Raw genomic sequence first — 25,611 nt, 5'->3', positions numbered from 1 at the left:
AGAACAGTATTGAATCATTGGGCAGAAATATATGTGAGATCAATGGTTTTGGGCATGAAACTAAAGGCGGATACTAAAGGTTATCACTACACATAGAAGGGGTTCACAGATGCATCCAGAAGCTAGCATATGAGTATGAACAGGTGATGAACGGAGCAAGAACACGAAACCCTAGAACAGATCTAGGTTTAGAAGAGTAGAAGACCTATCCGAGCTGAGGAAGATGCGGAAGGTCGCCGCAGTTTTCTGGTGCGCTCAGGTTGATGCAGCGGCCAAGGTCGATGTAGAAGACGATGGCGGCGACGGAGCTCTGAGACTGGCGACGCGAGGAAGACGAAGAGGAAGGGCACGAAGGGGAAAAAAGAAATGACCCTTCGGTCCTATTTATAAGGCAAAAAGACATGTGTCAGGCATGTGAATCCAGGAACCGCAAATTTCGGAAGCAGAGCTGTCGCCTCGGTTGTTGTGAGTCTATTAAACAAGGAGATATCATGGATGTTTTCTTTATGAAAAGTGACGTCACCCCGGTTTACAGCAACTGGAGAGGATGACATCACGGCGGTTCAGCAATTACAAGAAGATGTTGAAGATGAAGATTTTGCTAAGGATTGACATGAACCCGTTCAAATCAATCTGGGGCCTAATGTTGGGGATATTACTACTGGACGTAAACCGGCCTATTTGGGCCGGGTTAACTTCATCAGTAGCTCAAGAGTACTAAAGCCCAAGAAGATAGATGAGGGCCTGAGGCCTATAGACGGTTTAAGACTTGTAGCCGTAAACCGACATCTGTATGTAAACTTGTATTGTAAGATAGGAATAAGGAGAGACCAACCCGGATACGAATATGAACTGGTGTTGGGACTCTGTGAACCGACGGGCATCACCAGTGTATATAAGCGGACGACCCGACGGTGGTTGAGGACAACAGACAACAACTCGAGACTTAGGCGAAGCTTTTTTGCTCCCTAGTCATCGAAACCCCATCAATTCCATCACAACTAGACATAGGCTTTTACCTTCATTGAAGGGGCCGAACTAGTATAAACTCTCTGCGTCCCTGTGTCCGCTTTAACCCCTTTAGGCTAACCCGTCGTGATGGCTCCACGACTAAGTCCTCTCTCTAGGACATCTACCGTGACAAAACCACGACACTATGGTTAGGTTTACCTTAATACTTTTGTTGTAGTTGCGGATGCTTGCAATAGAGGTTAATCATAACTGGGATGCTTGTTCAAGTAAGAACAGCACCCAAGCACCGGTCCACCCACATATCAAATTATCAAAGTACCGAACGCGAATCATATGAACGTGATGAAAACTAGCGTGACGATATTACCATGTGTCCTCGGGAGCGCTTTTCCTTATATAAGAGTTTGTCCAGGCTTGTCCTTTGCTACAAAAAGGATTGGGCCACCTTGCTGCACTTTATTTACATTTGTTACTTGTTGCTTGTTACAAATTATCTTATCACAAAACTATCTGTCGCCACTTATTTCAGTAGTTGCAGAGAATACCTTGCTGAAAACCGCTTATCATTTCCTTCTGCTCCTCGTTGGGTTCGACACTCTTACTTATCGAAAGGACTACGATAGATCCCCTATACTTGTGGGTCATCATATACATCATGGCATACTTTATAGAACCTATGGCTGAGGCATAGGGAATGACTTTCATTCTCTCTCTATCTTCTGCCGTGGTCGGGTTTTGAGTCTTACTTAACTTCATACCTTACAACTCAGGCAAAAACTCCTTCTTTTGACTGATCCATTTTGAACTCCTTCAAAATCTTATCAAGGTATGTACTCATAGGAAGTCTTATCAAGTGTCTTGATCTATCTTTATAGATCTTGATGCCCAATATGTAAGTAGCTTCACTGAGGTATATATTTGAAAAAATCCTTTCAAACACTCCTTTATGCTTTCCAGAAAATTCAAAATCATTTCCGATCAACAATATGTCATTCACATATACTTATCAGAAAGGCTGTAGTGCTCCCACTCACTTGCTTGTAAATACAGGCTTCACCACAAGTCTGTATAAAACTACATGCTTTGATCAACTCATCAAAGCGTATATTACAACTCCAAGATGCTTGCACAAGTCCATAGATGTATCGCTGGAGCTTCACTAGTAGAAAACAGGGCTTTGGTCCAGGCCGGGTCAACCCATTAGTCCCGGTTCAGTCCAGACTTGGTCCCGGTTCAGTCAAGATGCCCCCATTGGTCCCGGTTCGTGAGCCCAGGGGGCCGGCCGGGCCACGTGGGCCATTGGTCCCGGTTCATCTGGACCTTTTGGTCCCGGTTGGTGGGATGAACCGGGACCAATGGGCCTCGCTCCTGGCCTACAACCATTGGTCCCGGTTCGTGCCTCAAACCGAGACTAAAGATTAGACCTTTAGTCCCAGTTTGAGGCACGAACCGGGACTAATGGGGTTGAGACCTTTAGTCCCGGTTCATGCCACGAACCGGTACTAAAGGTCCCATTTTCAAACTCTACCCCCCCCCTGTGGATCGCCTTTTCAGTTTAAAAATAAATAAAAGAAAATGATGGAAATGTCAAAAAAATAAAAGAAAATAAGTTTCCCATGTGATATGTGGTCTAGTTGTTGGGAAAATTTGCAAATGTGAAATTTGACTTTATTTGCAAAATCTCTCTGAAATTTGTAAAAATGGGCATAACTTTTGCATACTACTCAGATGAAAAAGTTTTTTATATGAAAGATCATCTACTCGAAAAGTTACATCCGAATTTAACCGGGGAAACCCCGTTAAACATTTTCAAAATCCTCAAAAACCTAATAGAAAAAAGTTACGGGGCTTTTAAGATCTAGAGTGAAAAAAATCGAAAAAAATTCAAACAGTGGGCAAACTGTGGTCAAACAATGGTCAAACTAATTATTCTAGAATATTAGTGTTACTAAATAATTATTTCAGTTATTTCAATTTTGGTCAAATCTGGTCAAACTGTGGTCAAACAATGGTCAAACTAATTATTCAAGAAATATTAGTGTTACTAAATAATTATTGTTTTTTAAAACAATAGTTTCAAAATAAAACTATGATATGTGTCACTTCATGCTCAAGCAAAATTCCTGAAGGTTAATAGGATTGACATCTTAGTATTGTCAGGAAAACAACAAGTGCAGACTTGGAGCGAGGGAGAATAGAACCCGGAAGTTAAGCGTGCTTAGGCTGGGGGAGTGGGAGGATGGGTAACCGTTCGGGAAGTTAGATGATTTGGAATGATGAGGGGTGATTAGAGGATAAATTGAGAAGTGATGAGGGGTGGTGATTACAGACTAGAGGTTAAAATAATTCAGAAATTTGAAAATAAAAAAAATTCAAAAAAAATTTCAATTTTTTTTTTCAAAAAAAAAACCAACCGGGACTAAAGGTGGAGCTCCACGTGGCCGCGCCCTTTAGTCCCGGTTCTGGATTGAACCGGGACTAAAGGGAGAGGCATTAGTACCGACCCTTTAGTCCCGGTTCCAGAACCGGGACTAAAGGCCCTTATGAACCGGGACTGAAGGCCCTTTTTCTACTAGTGCTTGCACACTTTGTTAGCACCTTTAGGATTGAGAAAACCTTCTGTTTGCTTCATATACAACTCTTATTTAATAAATTCATTAAGGAATGCAGTTTTGACATCCATTTGCGAGATTCATAAAATGTGTCAATTGCTAACATGATTCAGACAGACTTTAAGCATCGATACGGGTGAGAAAATCTCATCGCAGTCAACACCTTGAGCTTTTCGAAATCCTTTTGCGACAATTCGAGCTTTGTAGATAGTAACACTACTATCAGCGTCCGTCTTCCTCTTGTAGATCCATTTATTCTCAATGGCTCGCTAATCATCGGGCAAGTCAATCAAAGTCCATACTTTGTTCTCATACATGGATCCTATCTCATATTTCATGGCCTCAAGCCATTTACCGGAATATGGGCTCATCATCGCTTCCTCATAGTTCGCAGGTTCATCATGGTCTAGTAACATGACTTCCAGAACAGGATTACCGTACTACTCTGGTGTGCAACGTGCTCTAGTTGACCTACGAGGTTCGGTAGTAACTTGATCCAAAGTTTCGTGATCATTATCATTAGCTTCCTCACTAGTTGGTTCAGGCATCACGGGAACGGTTTTTTGTGATGAGCTACTTTCCAATTCGAGAGAAGGTACAATTACCTCATCAAGTTCTACTTTCCTACCACTCACTTCTTTCGAGAGAAACTCCTTCTCTAGAAATGATCCATTCTTAGCAACAAAGATCTTGCCTTCGGATGTGTGATAGAAGGTGTACCAAATAGTTTCTTTTGGGTATCCTATGAAGACGCACTTCTCCAATTTGGGTTTGAGCTCATAAGCATCACAACCCCAAACTTTAAGAATCGACAGCTTAGGTTTCTGGCTAAACCACAGTTCATACGGTGTTGTGTCAACGGATTTAGATGGTGCCCTATTTAATGTGAATGTAGCTGTCTCTAATGCATAACCCCCAAAACGATAATGGTAAATCGGTAAGAGACATCATAGATCGCACCATATCTAATAAAGTACGGTTACGACGTTCGGACACACCATTACGCTGTGGTGTTCCAGGCGGCGTGAGTTGTGAAACTATTCCACATTATTTTAAATGAAGGCCAAACTAGTAACTCAAATATTTGCCTCCGCGATCAGATCATAGAAACTTTATTTTCTTGTTACGATGATTCTCCACTTCACTATGAAATTCTTTGAACTTTTCAAATGTTTCAGAATTGTGTTTCATCAAGTAGATATACCCATATCTGCTCAAATCATCTGTGAAGGTTAGAAAATAACGATACCCACCGCGAGCCTCAACAATCATCGGACCGCATACATCGGTATGTATTATTTCCAATAAGTTAGTGGCTCGCTCCATTGTTCCAGAGAACAGAGTCTTAGTCATCTTGCCCATGAGGCATGGTTCACAAGCATCAAATGATTGATAATCAAGTGATTCCAAAAGTCCATCTACATGGAGTTTCTTCATGCGCTTTACACCAATATGTCCTAAACGGCAGTGCCACAACTATGTTGCACTATCATTATCAACTTTTGTATCTTTTGGAATCAATATTATGAATATGTGTCATGATCGAGATTCAATAAACCATTTATATTGAGTGTATAACCATAGAAGGTTTTATTCATGTAAACATAATAACATTTATTCTTTGACTTAAATGAATAACCGTATTGCAATAAACATGATCCAATCATATTCATGCTCAACGCAAATACCAAATAACATTTATTTAGGTCCAACACTAATCCCGAAGGTAGAGTGCAATGGTGATCTTATCAATCTTGGAATCACTTCCAACACACATCGTCACTTCGCCCTCAACTAGTCTCTGTTCATTTTGTAACTCCAGTTTTGAGTTACTAATCTTAGCAACTGAATTGGTATCAAATACCCAGGGGCTACTATGAACACTAGTAAAGTACACATCAATAACATGTATATCAAATACACCTTTGTTCACTTTGCCATCCTTATTATCCGCCAAGCATTTGGGGCAGTTCCGTTTCCAGTGACCATTCCCTTTGCAGTAGAAGCACTCAGTTTCAGGCTTAGGTCCAACTTTGGGCTTCTTCACGGGAGTGGCAACTTGCTTGCCATTCTTCTTGAAGTTCCCTATCTTTCCCTTGCCCTCTTTTCTTGAAACTAGTGGTCTTGTTAACCATCAACACTTGTTGCTCTTTCTTGATTTCTACCTTCGCCGATTTCAGCATCGCGAAGAGCTTGGGAATCGTTTTCGTCATCCCTTGCATATTATAGTTCATCACGAAGGTCTAGTAACTTGGTGATAGTGACTAGAGAACTCTGTCAATCACTATCTTATCTGGAAGATTAACTCCCACTTGATTCAAGCGATTATAGTACCCAGACATTCTGAGCCCATGATCACTAGCTGAGCTATTCTCCTCCATCTTATAGGCAAAGTACTTGTTAGAGGTCTCATACCTCTCGACACGTGCATGAGTCTGAAATACCAGTTTCAGCTCTTGGAACATCTCATATGCTCCGTGGCATTCAAAACGTTTTGTAGTCCCGGTTCTAAGCTGTAAAGCATGGTGCACTAAACTATCAAGTAGTCATCACACCGAGCTCATCAAATGTTCATAACATCCGCATCTCTTCCTGCAATGGGTATGTCACCTAGCGGTGCATCAAGGACATAATTCTTCTGTGCAGTAACAAGGATAATCCTCAGATCACGGATCCAGTCTGCGTCATTGCTACTATCATCTTTCAACTTAGTTTTCTCTAGGAACATATCAAAAATAGAACACGGGAGCTAGACGCGAGCTATTGATCTATTTTATAGACATGCAAATACTATCAGGACTAAGTTCATGATAAATTAAGTTCAATCAATCATATTACTTAAGAACTCCCACTTAGATAGACATCCCTCAAGTCATCTAAATGATCACGTGATCCATATCAACTAAACCTTGTTCGATCATCACGTGAGATGGAGTAGTCTTCAATGGTGAACATCTCTATGTTGATCATATCTACTAAATGATTCACGTTTGACCTTTCGGTCTCTAGTGTTCCGAGGCCATGTCTGTACATGCTAGGCTCGTCAAGTTTAACCCAAGTATTCCGCATGTGCAAAACTGTCTTGCACCCGTTGTATGTGAACATAGAGGTTATCACACCCGATCATCACGTGGTGTCTCGGCACGACGAACTGTCACAACGGTGCATACTTAGGGAGAACACTTGTACCTTGAAATTTTAGTGAGGGATCATCTTATAATGCTTCTATCGTACTAAGCAAAATAAGATGCATAAAGGATAAAAAACACATGCAATCAAAATATGTGACATGATATGGCCATCATCATCTTGTGCCTTTGATCTCCATCTCCAAAGCACCGTCATGATCTCCATCGTCATTAGCTTGACACCTTGATCTCCATTGTAGCGTCGTTGTCGTCTCTCCAACTTATGCTTCTACAACTATCACTAGTGCATAGTGATAAAGTAAAGCAATTACATGGCGATTGCATTTCATACCATAAAGCGACAACCATAAGGCTCCTGCCAGTTGCTGATAACTTTTACAAAACATGATCCTCTCATACAATAACGTATATCACATCATGTCTTGACCATATCACATCACAACATGCCTTGCAAAAACAAGTTAGACGTCCCCTACTTTGTTGTTGCAAGTTTTACGTGACTGCTACGGGCTTCTAGTAAGAACCATTCTTACCCATGCATCAAAAACCACAACGATGTTTCGTCAAGTATGTTGTTTCAACCTTCAACAAGGACCGGCCGTAGTCAAATTCAATTCAACTAAAGTTGGAGAAACAGATACCCGCCAGCCACCTTTATGCAAAATAAGTTGCATGTCTGTCGGTGGAACTGGTCTCATGAAAGTGGTCATGTAAGGTTGGTCCGGGCCGCTTCATCCAACAATACCGCCGAATCAAAATAAGACGTTGGTGGTAAGCAGTATGACTATGATCGCCCACAACTCTTTCTGTTCTACTCGTGCATATCATCTACGCATAGACCTGGCTCAGATGCCACTGTTGGGGAACGTAGCATCCAATTTCTAAAAATTTCCTACGCTCATGCAAGATCTACCTAGGAGATGCATAGGAACGAGGGGGGGGGGAGAGTGTGTCCACGTACCCTCGTAGACCGAAAGCGAAAGCGTTTGACAACGCGGTTGATGTAGTCGAACTTCTTCTCGTTTCGACCGATCAAGCACCGAACATACGACACCTCCAAGTTCTGCACACGTTCAGCTCGATGACGTCCCTCGAACTCTTAATCCAGCAAAGTGTCGAGGGAGAGTTTTGTGAGCACGATGGTGTGGTGACGGTGATGGTGAAATGATCCGCGCAGGGCTTCGCCTAAGCACTACGTGAATATGACCGGAGGCGTAAACTATGGAGGGGGCCACCGCACACGGCTAACAATGTTTGTTGTGTGTTCTAGTAGTGCCATCATATATATAGGTTGGAGGGGAGGAGAGGCAGCCAAGGGGGCGCCCCATGTAGGAGGAATCCTACTTGGGGTCCTCCCAATTTGGCCTCCCCCTTTCCTATTCCTATTCAGAGTAGGAAGGGAAGAGGGGGAAGGGGGAGTACTATTCCCTTTTTCCTTTCCTTATGCAATTTGGCCAGCCCATATGGGGGGCGCACAAGCCCTTTGTGGCTTGTGTGTTTCCCCTCTTGGCCCATTAGGCCCATATAGCTTGCCGGGGGTTGCCCGGAACCCCTTCCCGTGACCCGATACATACCCGGTACCCTAGAACACCTCTGATGTCCGAATACTATCATCCTATATTTGAATCTTTACCACTCGTGTCGGTGTACTAGAGTAGGGGTACCCTAGTATCCCGAACTTGTGCACGGGCAGTCGCAGCGTCCCGCGGCAAGGCTTGCCGGGTGACCGCCAAGGTCCTCCGTGGTTCCTTTGGAGCCATTCAAGAACAAAGTATCCAAACCAAGGCATCTCAAGACCCCGGCAAGAGGAGCTTGCCGGGAAGGCCTACCAAGGCGCTTCAAGGAACTTGCCGCGGCGCGCCACGCGTCCCGGCAAGGCCCGGTGAGCGACAAGCTTCCGGATGCGACAAGACAACGACAGCGGCAAGGCGCTTGCCGCGGCAAGCCACCTCTCTGGGCCCGCGCTCCAGCACATCCACCAACGTGTCGCTCTGGGGCCCTTCCAGGCATACGTGGTGGGAGGCTGTGCAGCCAGCGGTGCGCGGTGGCAAGCGGCGCTGACAAGATCGCCATCGTGGCGAGCGGTGGAGTCCCTGACGGTCCCTTTTTGCACTATTTAGGCGACACAGACGGGCATTTAATGCCCTTGTCCCCTGCCGTCAGGGTTAGGTATGATACACTGTAGCAGGTAGCTGTACCTACCGCAGCACCTTTCCATTTTTACCCTTTGTCTCCGTTGCCACCTGTCGGTGACCCCTTGAGCATATAAAAGGAGGCCCATGCGCAACGTAGAGGGGGGTTAGCTAGCTCAGAGAACACTCACGCTCGGTCTTGTTAGCTGCTGGTGTGTACTGTAGCACTCCGCGCTCCCGAGCAAGAACTCAATACAAACCACAAAGCAGGAGTAGGGTTTTACGCATCCGTGCGGCCCGAACCTGGGTAAACCGCTCGTGTGCTTCGCCTCGATCCACTCTTTGCACGATCTCTGCCCCCGCCGAACCGAAAGGGACCCGGTCCGCCGGTCCCATACGTGCCCGTGGATCAGTACCCCGGCATCTTCGGCGCGCCAGGTAGGGGGCGTCGAGGTTGTGTGAACCAGATCCGGCGTTCACACGAGCTAGATCTTCCTCATCTTCATCAACATGCCGCCGAAGAAGAAGGCTTCGGAGGCGGTTGCTCTGTTCGTGCCTAACCCACCACCGCCGGAGCAAGCGGCTGATGGGGCGGACGACGGCGGAAGAACGGGCGTCGACGAGGGAGCTCACGGTGCTGCCAGGTCCAAGGACAAGGCTGCGCTGCCCATCGGCGGCATAGCCGGCTCCCACAACGACCGGACGCACTCCAAGACCTCGGCGTCCGTGCATGCACCGCGCCCATCTCAGGAGGCGCGGGACCGGCAGCGTCATGGTACTCATGGTACCATGTGTTTGCTGGACCAAGATCGAGCTGGTGGATCTCGGAGTGCTCAAGACCAGCATGCACGCCAACATGCTGGCACGAGCGGGGCACGGTCGCCTGAACGGAATACTGCTCCTTCTAACATAGTTAGAAGTCCGAGCATGTCCCGCTCCTCGCACCGTTCGCCACCACCACCCGCCACTGCAGCAGAAGCTTTGGCGCGAGCTCAACTGCTCCTAGACTACCCTCCAACGGCAGACAAGATCGACGACTGGAGGGCTACCATTCAGAGTCTCATCGGCTTCGCCAACGGCGACACTCAACGGCAGCCGAGCACGTCGCAGCCGCAGCCGCAGCCAGTCAGCCAGGCACGAGCCGGTGGCAACAAGACCGGTGGGGGTGCAACCTCTGTGCACTCTCCGCCCCGAAGGCCAAGATCGCTGACTCGCCGGATTCACCTCGACAGCGACTCCACCGCGTCATCAGATCCGCGAGCTCGTCGCGATCAGCGCCAAGTTCTTCAAGAACGACAAAAAGAGGACGCTCGTACTCGCATCGATCGCCGAAGAGAAGCGCGGCGTCAATCAGACCAGCGTGCTGGGCCCTCTGTCGACATGCATGCGCCAGGGGCACCAGGCGACTTGCCGTACGCGGTAGGTTGCCCTGCGTTCACTCGTGAGCTGCGGCAAGTCCAGTGGCCTAGCACGAAGAATTTCAAACCAGATGTACCAGAGAAGTACGATGGCAAGACGCATCCATCGGAGTTCCTCAGCATCTACACCATCGCGGTGCAGGCTGCCGGGGGGCGGGACGACAAGATCCTTGCCAACTACTTCCCGCTGGTGCTCAAGCCCAACGTCAGGTCCTGGCTCATGCACTTGCCGGACAACTCCATATCCTCCTGGGAAGACCTATGCCATCAGTTTGTCGGCGCCTTTACAGGCAGCCACAAACCTCATGGCCAAGAGAGTGACCTTCATCTGCTCGCCCAGAAGGAAGGAGAGCACCTGCGCAAGTACATTCAGAGATTCAGCCGTGTACAGCACAACATCCCAGATGTCCACCCTGTCGCGGTCATCAGCGCGTTCCATCAGAACGTGCGAAACCGCAGGATGCGGGAGGAGATGGCGATGTGCAAGATCAGAGACGTCAGTGAGCTGTATGCCCTGGCCGACAAGTGTGCACGTGCTGAGGAAGGGAGAAAACTCCCCGGGGAGAATGCAGGAGCAGGAGGATCTGACACCGAGGATGCTGCCCCGGCAAAGAAAAACCGGCGGCGGAACAGGAAGAAGAAAGGCAAATATGTGTTAGTGGTCGAGCAGTCCGGCAACGAAGGTGGCGCTAAGAAAGCCAAGGCTGGTAGCTCCGGCAAGGAGGTTGCCACATGCACCAATTGCCAGGCTGTGGCGGTCGCCGACAAGCAGGACGACACCGACAAGCAGTATTGCAAGATCCACCGCACCAAGGGCCATGACCTCCAGAGCTGCAAGAAGGTCGAGCAGCTTGTCCAGCAGCAAAAGGCTGAATACGAGCGACGCGACAAGGAGAGGGCCCAAGGAGGCGCTGGAGAATCCGGCAAGAAGCGCGCCGGCCGGGGAGGACGCCGCGGCAAGGCCAAGCAGCGGCAAGGAGACAGACCTCCCCGCGGCCGCGACAAGGATGAAGACGACGACGACGACGAAGACATGGATGATGTCGAGACCAGTGAGCAGGAGTTCCAGAAAGCCACAGAGGTCTTGTGCGTTGACGGCGGTGCTTCTCTGCATACTTCACACCGCCAACTCAAGCAGTGGGTGCGGGAAGTCAATGCGGCGGAACCACCTGTCGAGTCACGCAAGCTTCTGAAATGGTCCAGCACGCCTATCATCTTTGATATTGAGGACCACCCTGATCGCAGAACCGCGGTTGGGTGCTTGTCGATGTTGGTTTCACCAACTATCCGCAACCTCAAGGTCACTAAGATGCTAGTTGACGGCGGGGCCGACTTGAATCTGATCTCCTCCGCTGTACTCCAGAAACTCCAGATCCCTGACAGCGAGCTTGAAGAGACCGGCACATTCCAAGGAATCAACCCGGGAAGGAGCAAGCCGAAGGGGAAGGTCACGTTGCCAGTAACATTTGGTAGCGAGTTGAACTTCAGGACTGAGAGGGTTACTTTTGACGTTGCCGATATTCCATTGCCTTACAATGGGATACTTGGCCGTCCAGCACTCGCCAAGTTCATGGCAGCCTCTCACTACGCATACAACATCCTGAAGATGCCAGGCCCGATAAGCGTCATCTCTGTCCCTGGCGACAAGAAGGATGCTCTTATCTGCGCCGACAAAATCTACCGGGAAGCAGCAGCCGCAGCAGATCGCGAGTCACTTGCCGCTGAAGCTCCCGGGGGGAAGAAGACCAAGTCCGGCAAGAGTTCTGATGCCCACTCCGGCAAGCGCACCTCTTCGGAGTGCTGCGCTGCCGTCGAGGACGCACCATCGAGCTCCACCGGCAAGTGTAAGAAGACGATGGCAGCTCCGCCAGAGACGAAAAAGGTGTCCGCCAAGGAGGATGGCACTGGTGGTACCTTCACCATCAGTGCCACTCTCGACCCTAAATAGGAAAGCGCGCTCATTGCTTTCCTGTGGGCGAATGTCGACGTGTTTGCGTGGCAACCGTCTGACATCCCCGGTGTTCCCAGGAAAGTAATTGAGAACCACCTTGCCGTTTGTCCTCATGTGCGGCCCGTCAAGCAGAAGGTTAGGAAGCAAGCAGTGGAGCGCCAAGAATTCATCGCAGAAGAGATCAAGAAGTTGGAAGCAGCAGGCCTTGTCAGAGGAGTGCTCCATCCTACGTGGTTGGCCAATCCTGTAGTCGTGCGCAAGGCGAATGGGAAATGGAGACTTTGTATCGATTTTACCGATGTTAACAAAGCTTGTCCCAAAGACCCATTTCCTTTGCCACGCATTGACCAAATTGTTGACTCCACAGCCGGATGTGATTTGCTTTCATTTCTTGACGCATACTGAGGATATCATCAGATCTTCATGGCAGAAGAGGATGAGGGGAAGACCGCATTTATTACTCCATGTGGCACGTACTGTTGCATACGGATGCCTTTCGGATTAAAAAATGCTGGTTCAACATTTGCAAGAGTAGTCCATGTCGCTCTCGAACCACAAATACACAGAAATGTGGAGGCCTACATGGATGATATAGTGGTCAAGAGCAAGGACAAGGCAACTCTGATTCAAGATTTAGACAAGACCTTTGCAAATCTGCGCAAGATCAGCCTCAAGCTCAACCCAGAGAAGTGTGTGTTTGGAGTTCCCTCTGGCAAGCTTCTCGGGTTCTTCGTGTCTCAGTGGCGAATTGAAGCCAATCCCGACAAGATCAAGGCCATTGAGCAGATTGAAGCACCAAAGCGCGTCAAGGATGTACAAAGACTTGCCGGTTGCGTGGCTGCTCTCAGCAGGTTTATCTCTAGGTCTGCTGAGCGCGCCCTGCCATTTTTCAAATTATTGAAAAAGGCAGGTCCAATGAAATGGACTCCGGAAGCGGAGGCTGCGCTGCAAGACTTGAAGAGATACCTGTCCTCCCCTCCAATACTTGTCGCACCTAGGCCACAAGAGAAGTTGCTGCTGTATATAGCGGCAACCAATCAAGTGGTTAGTGCTGCGTTAGTAGCGGAGAGGGAGGCAGATGATGAGCCAGCAACCACGGCAAGCACATCCAGCGACAAGCAGGGGGCTTCCCCGACAAGCTCTGGTCCCGACAAGGATGGATCTGCGCAGATGCGCTAGGAAATACAGAAGAAGATGGTGCAACGCCTAGTTTACTTTGTCAGTTCCCTTCTGCAGGGGGCTAGGTCAAGGTACTCTGGCGTGCAGAAGTTGCTTTTCGGCCTTCTCATGGCCTCGAGAAAGCTGCGCCATTACTTCCAAGCACATGAGATCACAGTTGTCACTTGCTTTCCGCTGAAGAGGATACTACAGAATCCAGAAGCGACAGGCAGGATTGTTGAGTGGGCGCTAGAACTGTCAAGCTTTGGCCTCAAGTTTGAGAGTACTTCAACTATCCAAAGCAGAGCATTGGCAGAATTCATAGCAGAATGGACGCCAACACCAGATGAAGAAATTCCAGAAACGAGCATCCCCGTCGAAGAAGCAAGCAAAGATTGGCTGATGTACTTTGATGGTGCCTTTTCGCTGCAAGGCGCCGGTGCTGGCGTGCTGCTTGTCGCACCCACCGGAGAGCACCTCAAGTACGTAGTCCAGATGCACTTTCCCAAGGAGCAAGCAACAAACAATACTGCAGAGTATGAAGGCTTGCTTGCCGGTCTCAGGATCGCCGCAGACCTTGGGATCAAGAAGCTCATTGTCAGGGGTGACTCGCAGCTTGTCGTCCGCCAAGTAAACAAGAGCTACCAGAGTCCGTTGATGGAAGCTTACGTCGATGAAGTGAGAAAGCTAGAAGAGCACTTTGACGGCCTACAGATGGAGCATGTTCCAAGAGCTCAGAACGCCATTGCCGATGGCCTGTCAAAGTGCGCCGCGCTTAAGTTACCTGTGGAACCAGGGATCTTTGTGCTCAAGCTGACTCAACCGTCCGTAACGCCATCAACTGGACAGAGCAAGAAGAGGAAGTTGATTTCTGGTGACTATTCTCCGGCAGAGCTTCCCGAAGCCGCCGCTAAGAAGGTCCCCAAGATCAACGCCAAGAGTGCTGAGGAGCATTCTGCTTCAGCAAGCCCCAGGGTTTGTTCCGTTGAAGCAGAAGCTCCCGACAAGTTTTGCTCCGGCAAGCTTGCCGGGGAACGTCAAGCCCCGGTAGAGCCGCAGGTTCTCGCCGCAGAAGCGGATGTTCCTGCAGCAGCAGATTTGCCTTTAGTCCTTGTTGTCGAGCAACAAGCTCCAGCATGGGCGCAGCAGATTGTCCGTTTCCTTCAGACAGGAGAACTTCCCGAAGAGCAAGAAGAAGCGGAAAGAGTAGCTCGGCAGTCAACTATGTACCAGTTTGTCGACAAGACACTGTACAGAAGAAGACTCAACAGTGTGAAATTGAAGTGTATTCACCGGGAAGACGGACAAAAGCTGTTGGCAGAGATACATGGAGGCATATGTGGTCACCACATTGGCGCAAGAGCACTTTTCGGCAAAGCATTCCGGCAAGGTTTCTTTTGGCCGACAGCCCTCCAGGATGCAACTGCACAAGTAACCAAGTGTGAAGCGTGCCAGTTCCATTCCAAGCAGATACACCAACCAGCTCAAGCTCTCCAGACGATCCCTTTATCCTGGCCATTTTCGGTCTGGGGGCTCGACATCCTCGGCCCCTTTCCCCGAGCAGTCGGGGGCTTTGAGTACTTGTACATTGCAATCGACAAGTTCACAAAGTGGCCGGAAGTGGAACCAGTGAGGAAGGTGACAGCACAGTCAGCAGTCAAGTTCCTCAGGTCGATTGTTTGCCGCTTCGGGATCCCTAACAGGATAATCACCGACAACGGTACACAATTCACGAGCCGCACCTTCATGCAGTACGTCCAAGATCTTGGCGCCAAGGTCTGCTTCGCTTCTGTTGCTCACCCGAGAAGCAACGGTCAAGCGGAGAGGGCAAATGCTGAAGTGCTGCGCGGGCTCAAGACCAGAACTTTCGACAGGCTGCACAAGTGCGGAAGAAACTGGATCTAGGAGCTGCCGGTGGTTCTTTGGTCGATCAGGACGACGCCAAATCGAGCCACTGGACAGACACCTTTCGCTCTAGTCTATGGAGTAGAGGCAGTTATCCCCACGGAACTCGTATACGGGTCACCTCGAGTGCTCGCTTATGATGAGCTTGAGTAAGAGCAGCTGCGACAAGATGACGCGCTGCTCCTTGAGGAAGACTGTCTTCAGGCTGCTGTGCGAGCTGCTCGCTACCAGCAAGCTTTGCGCCGCTACCATAGCCGCAAAGTTAACGCTAGAAGTCTCGAGGAAGGCGACCTTGTTCTTCTGCGTGTTCAGTCCGCCAAGAATTCCAACAAGTTGACGCCGAAGTGGGAAGACCCTTACCGGGTGAAACGAGTCACTAGGCCTGGCGCTGTCCGCCTTGAGACCGAAGATGGCATTCCGGTGAGCAACTCCTGGAACATTGAGCATCTTCGTAAGTTTTACCCGTAAGGCGCGGTTGCCAGAACCTGTTCCGGCAACCACCTTTTGTACAAGTCTTGCCGCTGTTGCATGTAATCCTTTGTACAAAGCCGGGCGCAGACCCCGTGCATAAGTAAAGCTCATGTGCTCCGCACATTTTGTCGATTTCATGCTTTCTATTTTCTGGCATATATGATCTGACACTTTGTGCAGCACCTACTCCACGGTAAGCAATAATGAGCCATAAAGCCCCATATCTGTATTGTCTCTTCTTTCTTTTTTCTCAAGGAAAGAAAGGTTCCCTCGCCCACAAGTTTGCCAGGGGGGAAAGAAGAAGATAATTGTATGGACCAGGCGTCGTTCAAGAAAGTTTCGCCTTGCCGGGAAGCAAACAACAGAAAAGCTAAGTTGCCAAAGTTTGAGCAATCAGATTTTTTAAATTTTAAGTTATTTCCCTTGAACGACCGCACTTTGTATGGAAAACATGTGCGCGGAGGAACCAACTCGTAGCTAGTTGCGCCCTTACTTTGTTTTGAGTCCGCTCAACAACTTAAGTGAGCTGCAACTAGTTGCGACAAGGTTTCTTGTCGGTAGCGGCACCGCCAGTAGGCTACTGACGTCCCACACTCAGCGCTCGCGGCTCAGGTGCCTGCACCGACAAATTCCCTAAAAGCGTAGGGCAAAAACATACAAAGGAAGGAATCAAGTAAAGGGAATAACATTGCAATCATTACCCAGAATAGCGTTATATTACAAAGATAGCTTGTCGCAGCTCTAATAGATTGTTTTCATAACATGGCAAATAGCGACAAGAGAAGAAGAAATGGGCGGCCTAATCTACACGATCGCCTTCGATCCTCTTGATCCCGCTCACCTTGTCCACAATGGGTGTGACAAGGGCCTTGAGCGCCTCCAGATCAGCATCCGGCGGCAGGGTCCTGAGGACGTTGGTGAGGTTGAGGCCCGGATTGCGGAAGGCCACCTTCATCAACACTTTCTGGAGAGCTCCCACGCAAATCTTGCGCGACTCGTCGGCCAGCTGCCTTGGGATCTTCTCCCGGAGCCGCTGAAGGGCCGTCGCCACGCCCTTGAAGAACAGGACGAGCTTGGCACTGGGTTGGAGGTTCTCATCGGAGGGATACCCGAGATCCTCCATCCCCAGCTGCGCCAACTCCCTGTCAATGTCTGTGGCAGCATTCACAAGACTCTCCGTCCAATGCTCCACAGTCTCCCTGAAGGCGTTTTGGGTGGCGGCAACACTCTCTAGCAGCGCCTTGTCGGCCTTGATCTCCTCCTTCAAGGCCGCCTCCTGCTTCTTGGCGCTGTCCAGCGTCTTGGTCAAAGCGGTCAACTTTAACTCAAGACCCGTGTTGGAGTCCTTGGCGGCGCTGAGCTCTTTGCCCTTCTCGGCAAGATCGGCTTCTAGCTGCGCCACCTTCGTCTCCAACTCCTTCTTCACGGCCTCAGCGGCGGCGGCGGCATCCTCTGCTTGCTTGAGGGCTCCGCCGAGTTTTTCCTCGTGCACGGCGAGCTCCTCCTCGTGGGCATCAAGATTGACCTTCCGCTGCGCCAGCTCGCCCTCCTCCGCGGATAGCTTCACAGCGGCAAGCCGCTGTTGCTCTTCGACTTCGGCCTTCTCGAGGAAGAAGACCTTCTACGCTTCGGCAAGCTGCTCCCGCTCCTCCACCAGGGACCGGAGGGCTTCCCGGTGGAAACCCCCGAGCTCTTCCGCGCGCTTCTCGATATCTGCTCCCGCCTTCGCGACAAGCGCCTCGCGGGATTTCAGCTTGGCTTGCCGCGCGCGGTAGAGCGACAACAGCTTCCGCAGCAGCCGCTCCTCTTCAGGCTCGTTGCTACTGCTGCTCGGCGCGTCGACCAGCGTCAGTCCCGCGGAGGCAAGCACTTCCCCGTCGAAGATTTCTCCCTCGACCGGCACCCTGGAGCTTGACGCCCAGGGGAGGTTGATGAAGACGCCTTTGCCGTCCTTCAAGTATACGCCTGGCTGGGGCTCTTCGGAGCCTGGCATTGCGGCAGCAGCGGACGGGTCGGCGGTCGGTGTAGCGCCTGGCGCTCCTGCGGCCTCAGGGCCGTCAGTACGATCGCCAGACCCCTCGCCAGTTGCCGCGGCGGCAGCCTTGGTGGCCTCTGCGCCGGCGGGATCGTCAGCACCGGCCGCTTCTTCGGCGGCAACCTCGGTCTCCATCTGCTCCGCAGCGGATGGGTCTGACGGCCGGAAAAGGGGGAAGAGTCAAGCAAAAATCCAACGAAAAGAAGATCAAGAGAAGAAGAACCCAAGGGAGGTTTTGAAGCAAAAGGGTTACCTGTACCGGGTTCTGCTGCCGTGGTCTCCGCCGTCGGGGGGCCGCTGGTGCTGTCCCTTGCCGGAGAACCCTCCCTTGCCGGAGACTTCTCCCTTACCTGAAAGCCCTCCCTTGTCGGAGAGTTCTCCCTTGTCGGGGGATTCTCCCTTGGCTCCTGGTGGGGCTGCTCTGCTCCTACACAAATCAGCAATCAAATGTCAGCAAAGATAGAGTATCCATGCGCACCTCACAAGCGGAGAGCAAATCATATACTTACGCTGGGGGCTGCTCTGGAGAAGGGTTGCCGGGTCCGGCAAGGTTGTCTCAGGCGCGCCCCCCGCCGTCGCGGTGGGTTCATCCTCGATGACGATCACCGGGACCTTGGCCCTCTTTGCTGCTCTCTGGGCCAGAGTCCTAAAGAGGAACAAGTTCAGAGAAAAGCAAGTGAGAAACAAGACAAACAGAAAGGATTGAAGAACTGCAAGTACAACAAGAGAAGCTTACTCTTCTTCTTCTTCTTCCTCGTCGGAGCTGAACGCGGAGAAGTCGAAGTCCGGCGCGCGCCCGGCGCGAGGAGGCAGAGGAGAAGCTTCCCTTGGCCGCTTGGCGGGAGTAGTGGCGGTGGTCTGAGACGACCCCGCTCCGGCTACCGGCGCGGCGTGAGCAGCGGCAGGAACTGAAGCGGTGGTCCGGCTAGACCCCGCTCCAGTTTCCGTCGCAGCATGAGGCGCTCCCTCGGCAACGGTGTTTGCCACGGTGGAGCGTGTCACGCGGCGTGGCGACTGTTGACCCGCTTGCCGCTCCGCCACGTCACCGGCCTTGCGGAGACGCCTTCTTGGTGGGGATGGAGGCTCTGCTTGCGGCGAGCTGCCCAAAGATGAGGAGGAAGAGGAGTTGATTTCCAACGAGCTGCTCGTGTCCTTGGCGGGCTCGCTCGGCTCGGCGTCACGCCCGGCAAGCTCCTTCTTGCCGGCGGGCTCCCCTCGCTCGGCACGGCTTGCCGCTTCTGCTGCATCTGCCTCCTCCATGGTGAATCCAAACTCGCCCGCGGCTGCGGCTGCCGCCGCCTCTTCCAGCCTAGTGGCGATGAGTGCCATCTCCGCATCCGTGGTGTTGCGGGTGAGGCTGTCCTTCTCGTCGGAGCGGATCGGCACTTCCACCAAGTCATCGAAGAACTGCTGCACGACGTCGTCTGCAGGCTCCTGCCAAGTTGGCACAATTCCATGCGAGTCGCACAGCGGCATCATTGCACGGATGCGGTCGAGCGCGGAATTGTTGCACAACGGAACGACGCCCCCCGGCAACCTGAACACTTCGGGATGTTGGGGGTCATACTTGAAGAGCTCCTGTAGCATCGCGTTGAGCTCCAGAACGGTGAAGTTGAAGTTGAGGCCCGGCCGCAGCCTCATGATATCTGCCGCATTCTTGAACTCCCAAGTGGGCCTCCCCCGTTCCTGCAGGGGGGCGATGTGGCGACGAAGAAAGTCTGCGCCAACAGCGCCTACAGTAAGCCCGGCAAGCCTGAGGCGCAGGATCCGGGTGACAACAATCTTCAGCCTGTCGTCTTCCGGGGCCATGTCACTCCAATCGCTGCCACGTGCTACTGGGGTTTGGCGTCGGGTGGTGAATGGCTGCGGGTTCTCCTCGTCAATCCAACACCAGTCTACTCTCCACTCCTCCCACTTGCCGCAGAATTCTCCCTCCAGATACGTTTCCTTCTTGCCGGCCCTTGAGATCCAGGCGATTCCGCCGGATAGAGGCAAAAGAGGGCTACGTTGGGATGGACTCCGACAAAGTTTTCACAGAGATGTGCAAAAACTGCCATGGTCAGAACGACATTGGGGGTGAAGTCAAGGAGGTGGAATCCGTAGGTAGTCATGATGTCGCAGAAGAATTCAGAGAAAGGCGGGCAGAGCCCGCAGTAGAAGAACAAAGCGAAGAAGGGGTATCCGTTTGGGGCCTTCTTCCAAGCGGCGGCGGGGAGTACCTTCGTGCGCGGATGCGCTCGTGTCTCCGTCGACCAGAAGAGGTAGTAGTTCTCCCTCAGCTCCTTCGCGGCAAGCTTGGGGGGGAAGACGACCCGCTCCTTCCGCAGCGCCGTGAGCCGCTGCGCCTCGGTCGACTTCACGACCTTCCCCTTGTCGGCTTTCGGAGCCATGGCGGAAGTGGTGGGGGAGGTCGACGGCGTTGGTGGTGCTGGTGGTGATGGGGGGCGGAGCGCTGCTCTCTTTCGGCTTTGAGAAGATGGGGGAGCGGCGGAGATTTCTGATATTGGAAGCAGCAATGGGCGAATGGGCGAACTGCGCCTGTTTCCCCTGCTTATAAAGAGGGAGGGGGCGGACGTTCCGCATTTCCGAATAAAGTAATCACCCACGATCTCTCCCACGACGCCGCATTCAACGCGTGTCGTTCGGGGAGGGCGCGGTGGATACGGAGAGAGATACGGCGTAACCTAGGCCGCGCGTGCCCGTGCCCTGTTTTGGGCCTGGCCCAACAGCGCTCGGCACCGTGTATGGCCCAGGCCCGGGGGCTCCTGTCGGTGTACTAGAGTAGGGGTACCCTAGTATCCCGAACTTGTGCACGGGCAGTCGCAGCGTCCCGCGGCAAGGCTTGCCGGGTGACCGCCAAGGTCCTCCGTGGTTCCTTTGGAGCCATTCAAGAACAAAGTATCCAAACCAAGGCATCTCAAGACTCTGGCAAGAGGAGCTTGCCGGGAAGGCCTACCAAGGCGCTTCAAGGAACTTGTCGCGGCGCGCCACGCGTCCTGGCAAGGCCCGGTGAGCGACAAGCTTCCGGATGCGACAAGACAACGACAGCGGCAAGGCGCTTGCCGCGGCAAGCCACCTCTCTGGGCCCGCGCTCCAGCACATCCACCAACGTGTCGCTCTGGGGCCCTTCCAAGCGTACGTGGCGGGAGGCTGTGCAGCCAGCGGTGCGCGGTGGCAAGCGGCGCTGACAAGATCGCCATCGTGGCGAGCAGTGGCGTCCCTGACGGTCCCTTTTTGCACTATTTAGGCGACACAGACGGGCATTTAATGCCCTTGTCCCCTGCCGTCAGGGTTAGGTATGATACACTTTAGCAGGTAGCTGTACCTACCGCAGCACCTTTCCATTTTTACCCCTTGTCTCCGTTGCCACCTGTCGGTGACCCCTTGAGCATATAAAAGGAGGCCCATGCGCAACGTAGAGGGGGGTTAGCTAGCTCAGAGAACACTCACGCTCGGTCTTTTTAGCTGCTGGTGTGTACTGTAGCACTCCGCGGTCCCGAACAAGAACTCAATACAAACCACAAAGCAGGAGTAGGGTTTTACGCATCCGTGCGGCCCGAACCTGGGTAAACCGCTCGTGTGCTTTGCCTCGATCCGCTCTTTGCACGATCTCCGCCCCCGCCGAACCGAAAGGGACCCGGTCCACCGGTCCCATAGGTGCCCGTGGATCAGTACGCCGGCATCTCGACCATTTCGATACTCCTCATCATGTCCGTGATCTCATCCGGGACTCCGAACAACACTCGGTCACCAAGTCACATAACTCGTATAATACAAAATCGTCATCGAACGTTAAGCGTGCGGACCCTACGGGTTCGAGAACTATGTAGGCATGACCGAGACACCTCTTAGGTCAATAACCAATAGCGGAACTTGGATGCTCATATTGGTTCCTACATATTCTACGAAGATCTTTATCAGTCAAACCGTAATGACAACATACGCTATTCCCTTTTTCATCGGTATGTTACTTGCCCGAGATTTGATCGTCGGTATCTTCATACCTAGTTCAATCTCTTTACCGGCAAGTCTCTTTACTCATTCTGTAATGCATCATCCCGCAACTAACTCATTAGTCACATTGGTTGCAAGGCTTATCATGATGTGCATTACTGAGAGGGCCCAGAGATACCTCTCTGATACTCGGAGTTACAAATCCTAATCTCGATCTATGCCAACCCAATAAACACCTTCAGAGATACCTGTAGAGCATCTTTGTAATCACCCAGTTACGTTGTGACGTTTGATAGCACACACACTGGTACATGTAGGTGCTATACAAACGGTTTTTAACCCCTTTGCGCGACAGCGTTCGGAACCATCACCTAGTGAGTGAGTGCGATAGGGGGGGGGTCCTTCCCACACGACCTAGAAACTGTCGGGGATATGCCCTCCTAGCACACACGCTCGGAAAAATGAGATCGTGTGCGACCGACAAGCGACCAAATACGGTTATACGTACAATAGTGCTAAAAAATACAATTATACAGGCGAAATCGTTTCCAGTCGTAAGTACATCCCACACAGTCAGTCCCTGCTAAACGTTTCCATTCGTATATACATCCCACACAGTCACTCCAAGGAAAACGTTTGCGCAAGGTGGCATAACGCAAACAGTTTTCAAGAGAATGTCGTGTGTGATTGTTCATTGATCCAACACAGTTTATTCGTAGAAATTGTGTGCGTTGTCTGAGGTCATCGCCCACGGTGTTTTCTCAATAACCGTTTGCAATAGGAAAATCCAATTAGCAGGCTAATTGCCCTATTATTAATAATCCATTTACTAATCTAATTGACATTCATATTAAGCACATAATATATTTCATTTCTATATTAAGGAAGCAGGATTTCATAATTGAAATACATCCGAGTACAACATGATATAGCTTCAGCACTCAGCTACCCCATTACACAACTGCACCAGCACCAAGTTTGACATGCAACATCTAGAACCTTCTGAAATTAGCATCATAGACGGTACATAGACAGATGCATCTCATCTGGAAAACTGCTGAAGCGGAAGGTGAATATTGAGCCTTCATTCATGTTGAAGGTCTTTGCAACTTTAGGCCAGTGCCTGTGGATGATTGACCGTCCATCCTTCGACCTCTTCAGGAGCACTTCAATATTGAACCGTGGGTGTTGTATGAAAACTTTCCTCTCCTCGTGACCACAGAGGTGGTTTGAGAGGTAATCATCAGTGAACACTGAAAACAAGGATGTGCATAAATATCTTCTCTATATTGGAAATGGGGCAAAGGAATAAAAAAAGGCAAGGTATAATAGTTAGTACCATCTTGTAAACCTCAGTGCTTCCCATTGTTTCCCTGCAACACATATAAGGTAGTTAGTCATCAGGTTAAGTAAGGGTTTGCATGCTATCAGTAAAATATGTTGATGATAAATAAGCACATTGCAGATTCATCAGATTAATTCAAGCCACATTGAAAACCCATTTATCCAAACCAAGCATGATTAATAACTAGGAAATATAGCACTTGTATATGTTTCTCATGTATTAAGTGCAGCTAAATTCGATTTATTCCTCACATGGTATACAATAACAGAATGCAGACACAACAATTGAATATTGCATTGCAGAATTGAACCAAGCAGTTAACTAAACGCCACAACAAATGAACTAAACGTTAACTGAGCACCACATTGCACAATATAACATACTTCTAATAGAAGATCAAACAGTTAACCAAACCAAGCATGCTTAACAACTTGGAAATATAGCAATTGTATTTGTTTCTCATGTATTTAGTACAACCAAATTCGATTTATTTCTCACATGGTATACAATAACAGAATGAAGCCACAACAATTGAACATCGCATTGCAGAATTGAACCAAGAAGTTAACTAAACACCACAATAAATGAATCGAACATTAACTGAGCACCACATTGCACAATATAACATACTCCTAATAGAAGATCAAATAGTTAACCAAACCAAGCATGCTTAACAACTTGGAAATATATCAATTGTATTTGTTTCTCATGTATTTAGTACAACCAAGTTCGATTTATTTCTCACATGGTATACAATAACAGAATGCACCCACAACAATTGAACATCGCATTGCAGAATTGAACCAACTAGTCAACTAAACACCACAACAAATGAACCAAACGTTAACTGAGCACCACATTGCACAATATAACATACTCCTAATAGAAGATCGGACAGTTAACCAAACCAAGCATGCTTGACAACTTGGAAAATTGCACCCTGACGAATTGAACATCAAATTTGCAGAATTGAACCAAACAGTTAACAGAACACCACATTGCACGACATATAGAACATATACTCTAGAGCAGAAGATTGCATGGTAAAAGTAGATAGAACAATCCACTAGAATATGTTAAGGAAAGGCAATAGCTAGCAAATTGAACATGGGTCCTTATCGTGAGTTAATAAGACAAGCTACTCCTCATTGTCGGAGATATCGATGACGATTGGCTCCTAGGACATGGAAGAGGGCGAGGCCTCCACATCATGGGTGCCCTCGTCGTAGTGGTGTACTGCCCATGCCGCTCCGGGCACCAACCTGCTAGCTCTCAAGATGAGGTAAGCACGTGCACGCTGAGAAAACACCTCGTAGTCTTTGTCGAAGGCACCGACGGTAGCCTCGAGAAAATGCCACGAACTGTCGTTTAAAGCAGCCAACCGCGTCGCAGCATCGGCGTGCGTGGCGTCGATGGTGGCCTCGACGGCGAGGTGCTCCTCCAAGGTCTGGGGGTCGGCATGAATAGCAGCCATCGTGACCTCATCCGCGCATGCGGCTGCGATTTGCTTCTCCGCTACCAATTGCTCCTTGAGATCCTGGCTATACTACGTGCACCATGGCTTAGGGCAGTGCTTATTTGATGGAGGGGTCGGTGATTTGGGTGGAAGGTGTCACGCTCGCGCCAGCGATCGAGGCATGTGGGATGTGGAAGGAGGAGGAGGATGGGGGTCGGGTGTGGATTACCTGCCTGGATAGGTGAGGCCGAGCAGCGTGAAGGAGGGTCACCGGCGAGGAGGCGGCGCTGCAAGCAAGGAGTGAAGGTTTGAACTTGGAAAGGAAGGCGGAAACAGGGGAAATGTGGCTTTTGGTAAGGGGGAGGGGGTGAGGAGGTAGATATTTCCGCGGAAGCCAAAAATTTGGAATCGCTTCAGCGAAAAAACTAGCGCACAAAGTTTCATCAGACACGGTCCCTTATCCAGAGCGGGCTGTGGACTTTAGCCGTCGTACCTTCTCGCGTAAGCCATATGCGTACTATACTCCGACGGTGCTGCAAGATATTTTGTGCTGCATGTCACACGGTTGGTTATAATAAACTGTGTGGGATCTACTCGATTTTTCGTCTTGATTTGAATTACATAATGGGGTCACAACGGCAATGGACGGTGTTTGAATTGCTAGAACTTTTATCTGCAGTGAACATGCAACTATATGTGTGTCGTAAAAGGATTGGAATTATTCAAGGTCCGTTTGGACATTTTTATGTGTTAACTGAGTTTTCAATGCATTTATGTGCATAATTCAAATTTGAACTACATGCACATGCTCCAGTGCATGTAAATTGGTTGAAAATCAAATCTTTGTCCTTGGGTGCATGCTTAGGTCCCAAGCAAGAAATGTGAATGAATGTCAAACACCCTGCCACCGTCACTCGGCCGCAAAAATTGAGATACCCGGTTTTTAAATTCTAGTAAATCCAGAACTCGTCTGAAATTCATGAAACTTGGCATGCTATCATGGAGCGGCATCAACATGCCGTGGTAATTTTTTTGTCCCATTTGGGGCAAGTT

The 25,611-nt window shown here is 50.1% G+C and overlaps 1 protein-coding gene across 1 annotated transcript in view; it reads right to left on the bottom strand.

Moving 5' to 3' along the window:
- Positions 1–24,576, bottom strand: part of LOC147973298 (uncharacterized) — a 28,594-nt gene extending 4,018 nt beyond the window's left edge. The window contains exon 1 of the mRNA XM_087524634.1: positions 24,465–24,576. Coding sequence (XP_087380760.1) covers positions 24,465–24,576 — 112 coding nt within the window. The remainder of the gene's footprint in view (positions 1–24,464) is intronic.
- Between the last annotated feature and the right edge of the window lie 1,035 nt (positions 24,577–25,611).

The sequence above is a fragment of the Triticum urartu genome, chromosome 5A (genome assembly GCF_056163025.1).
Source record: "Triticum urartu cultivar PI428250 chromosome 5A, HENAU_Tu73, whole genome shotgun sequence".
Taxonomy (NCBI): Eukaryota; Viridiplantae; Streptophyta; class Magnoliopsida; order Poales; family Poaceae; genus Triticum; species Triticum urartu.
The sequence above is the reverse complement of the archived record's forward strand: the minus strand, read 5'-3'. Positions and strand labels throughout refer to the sequence as shown.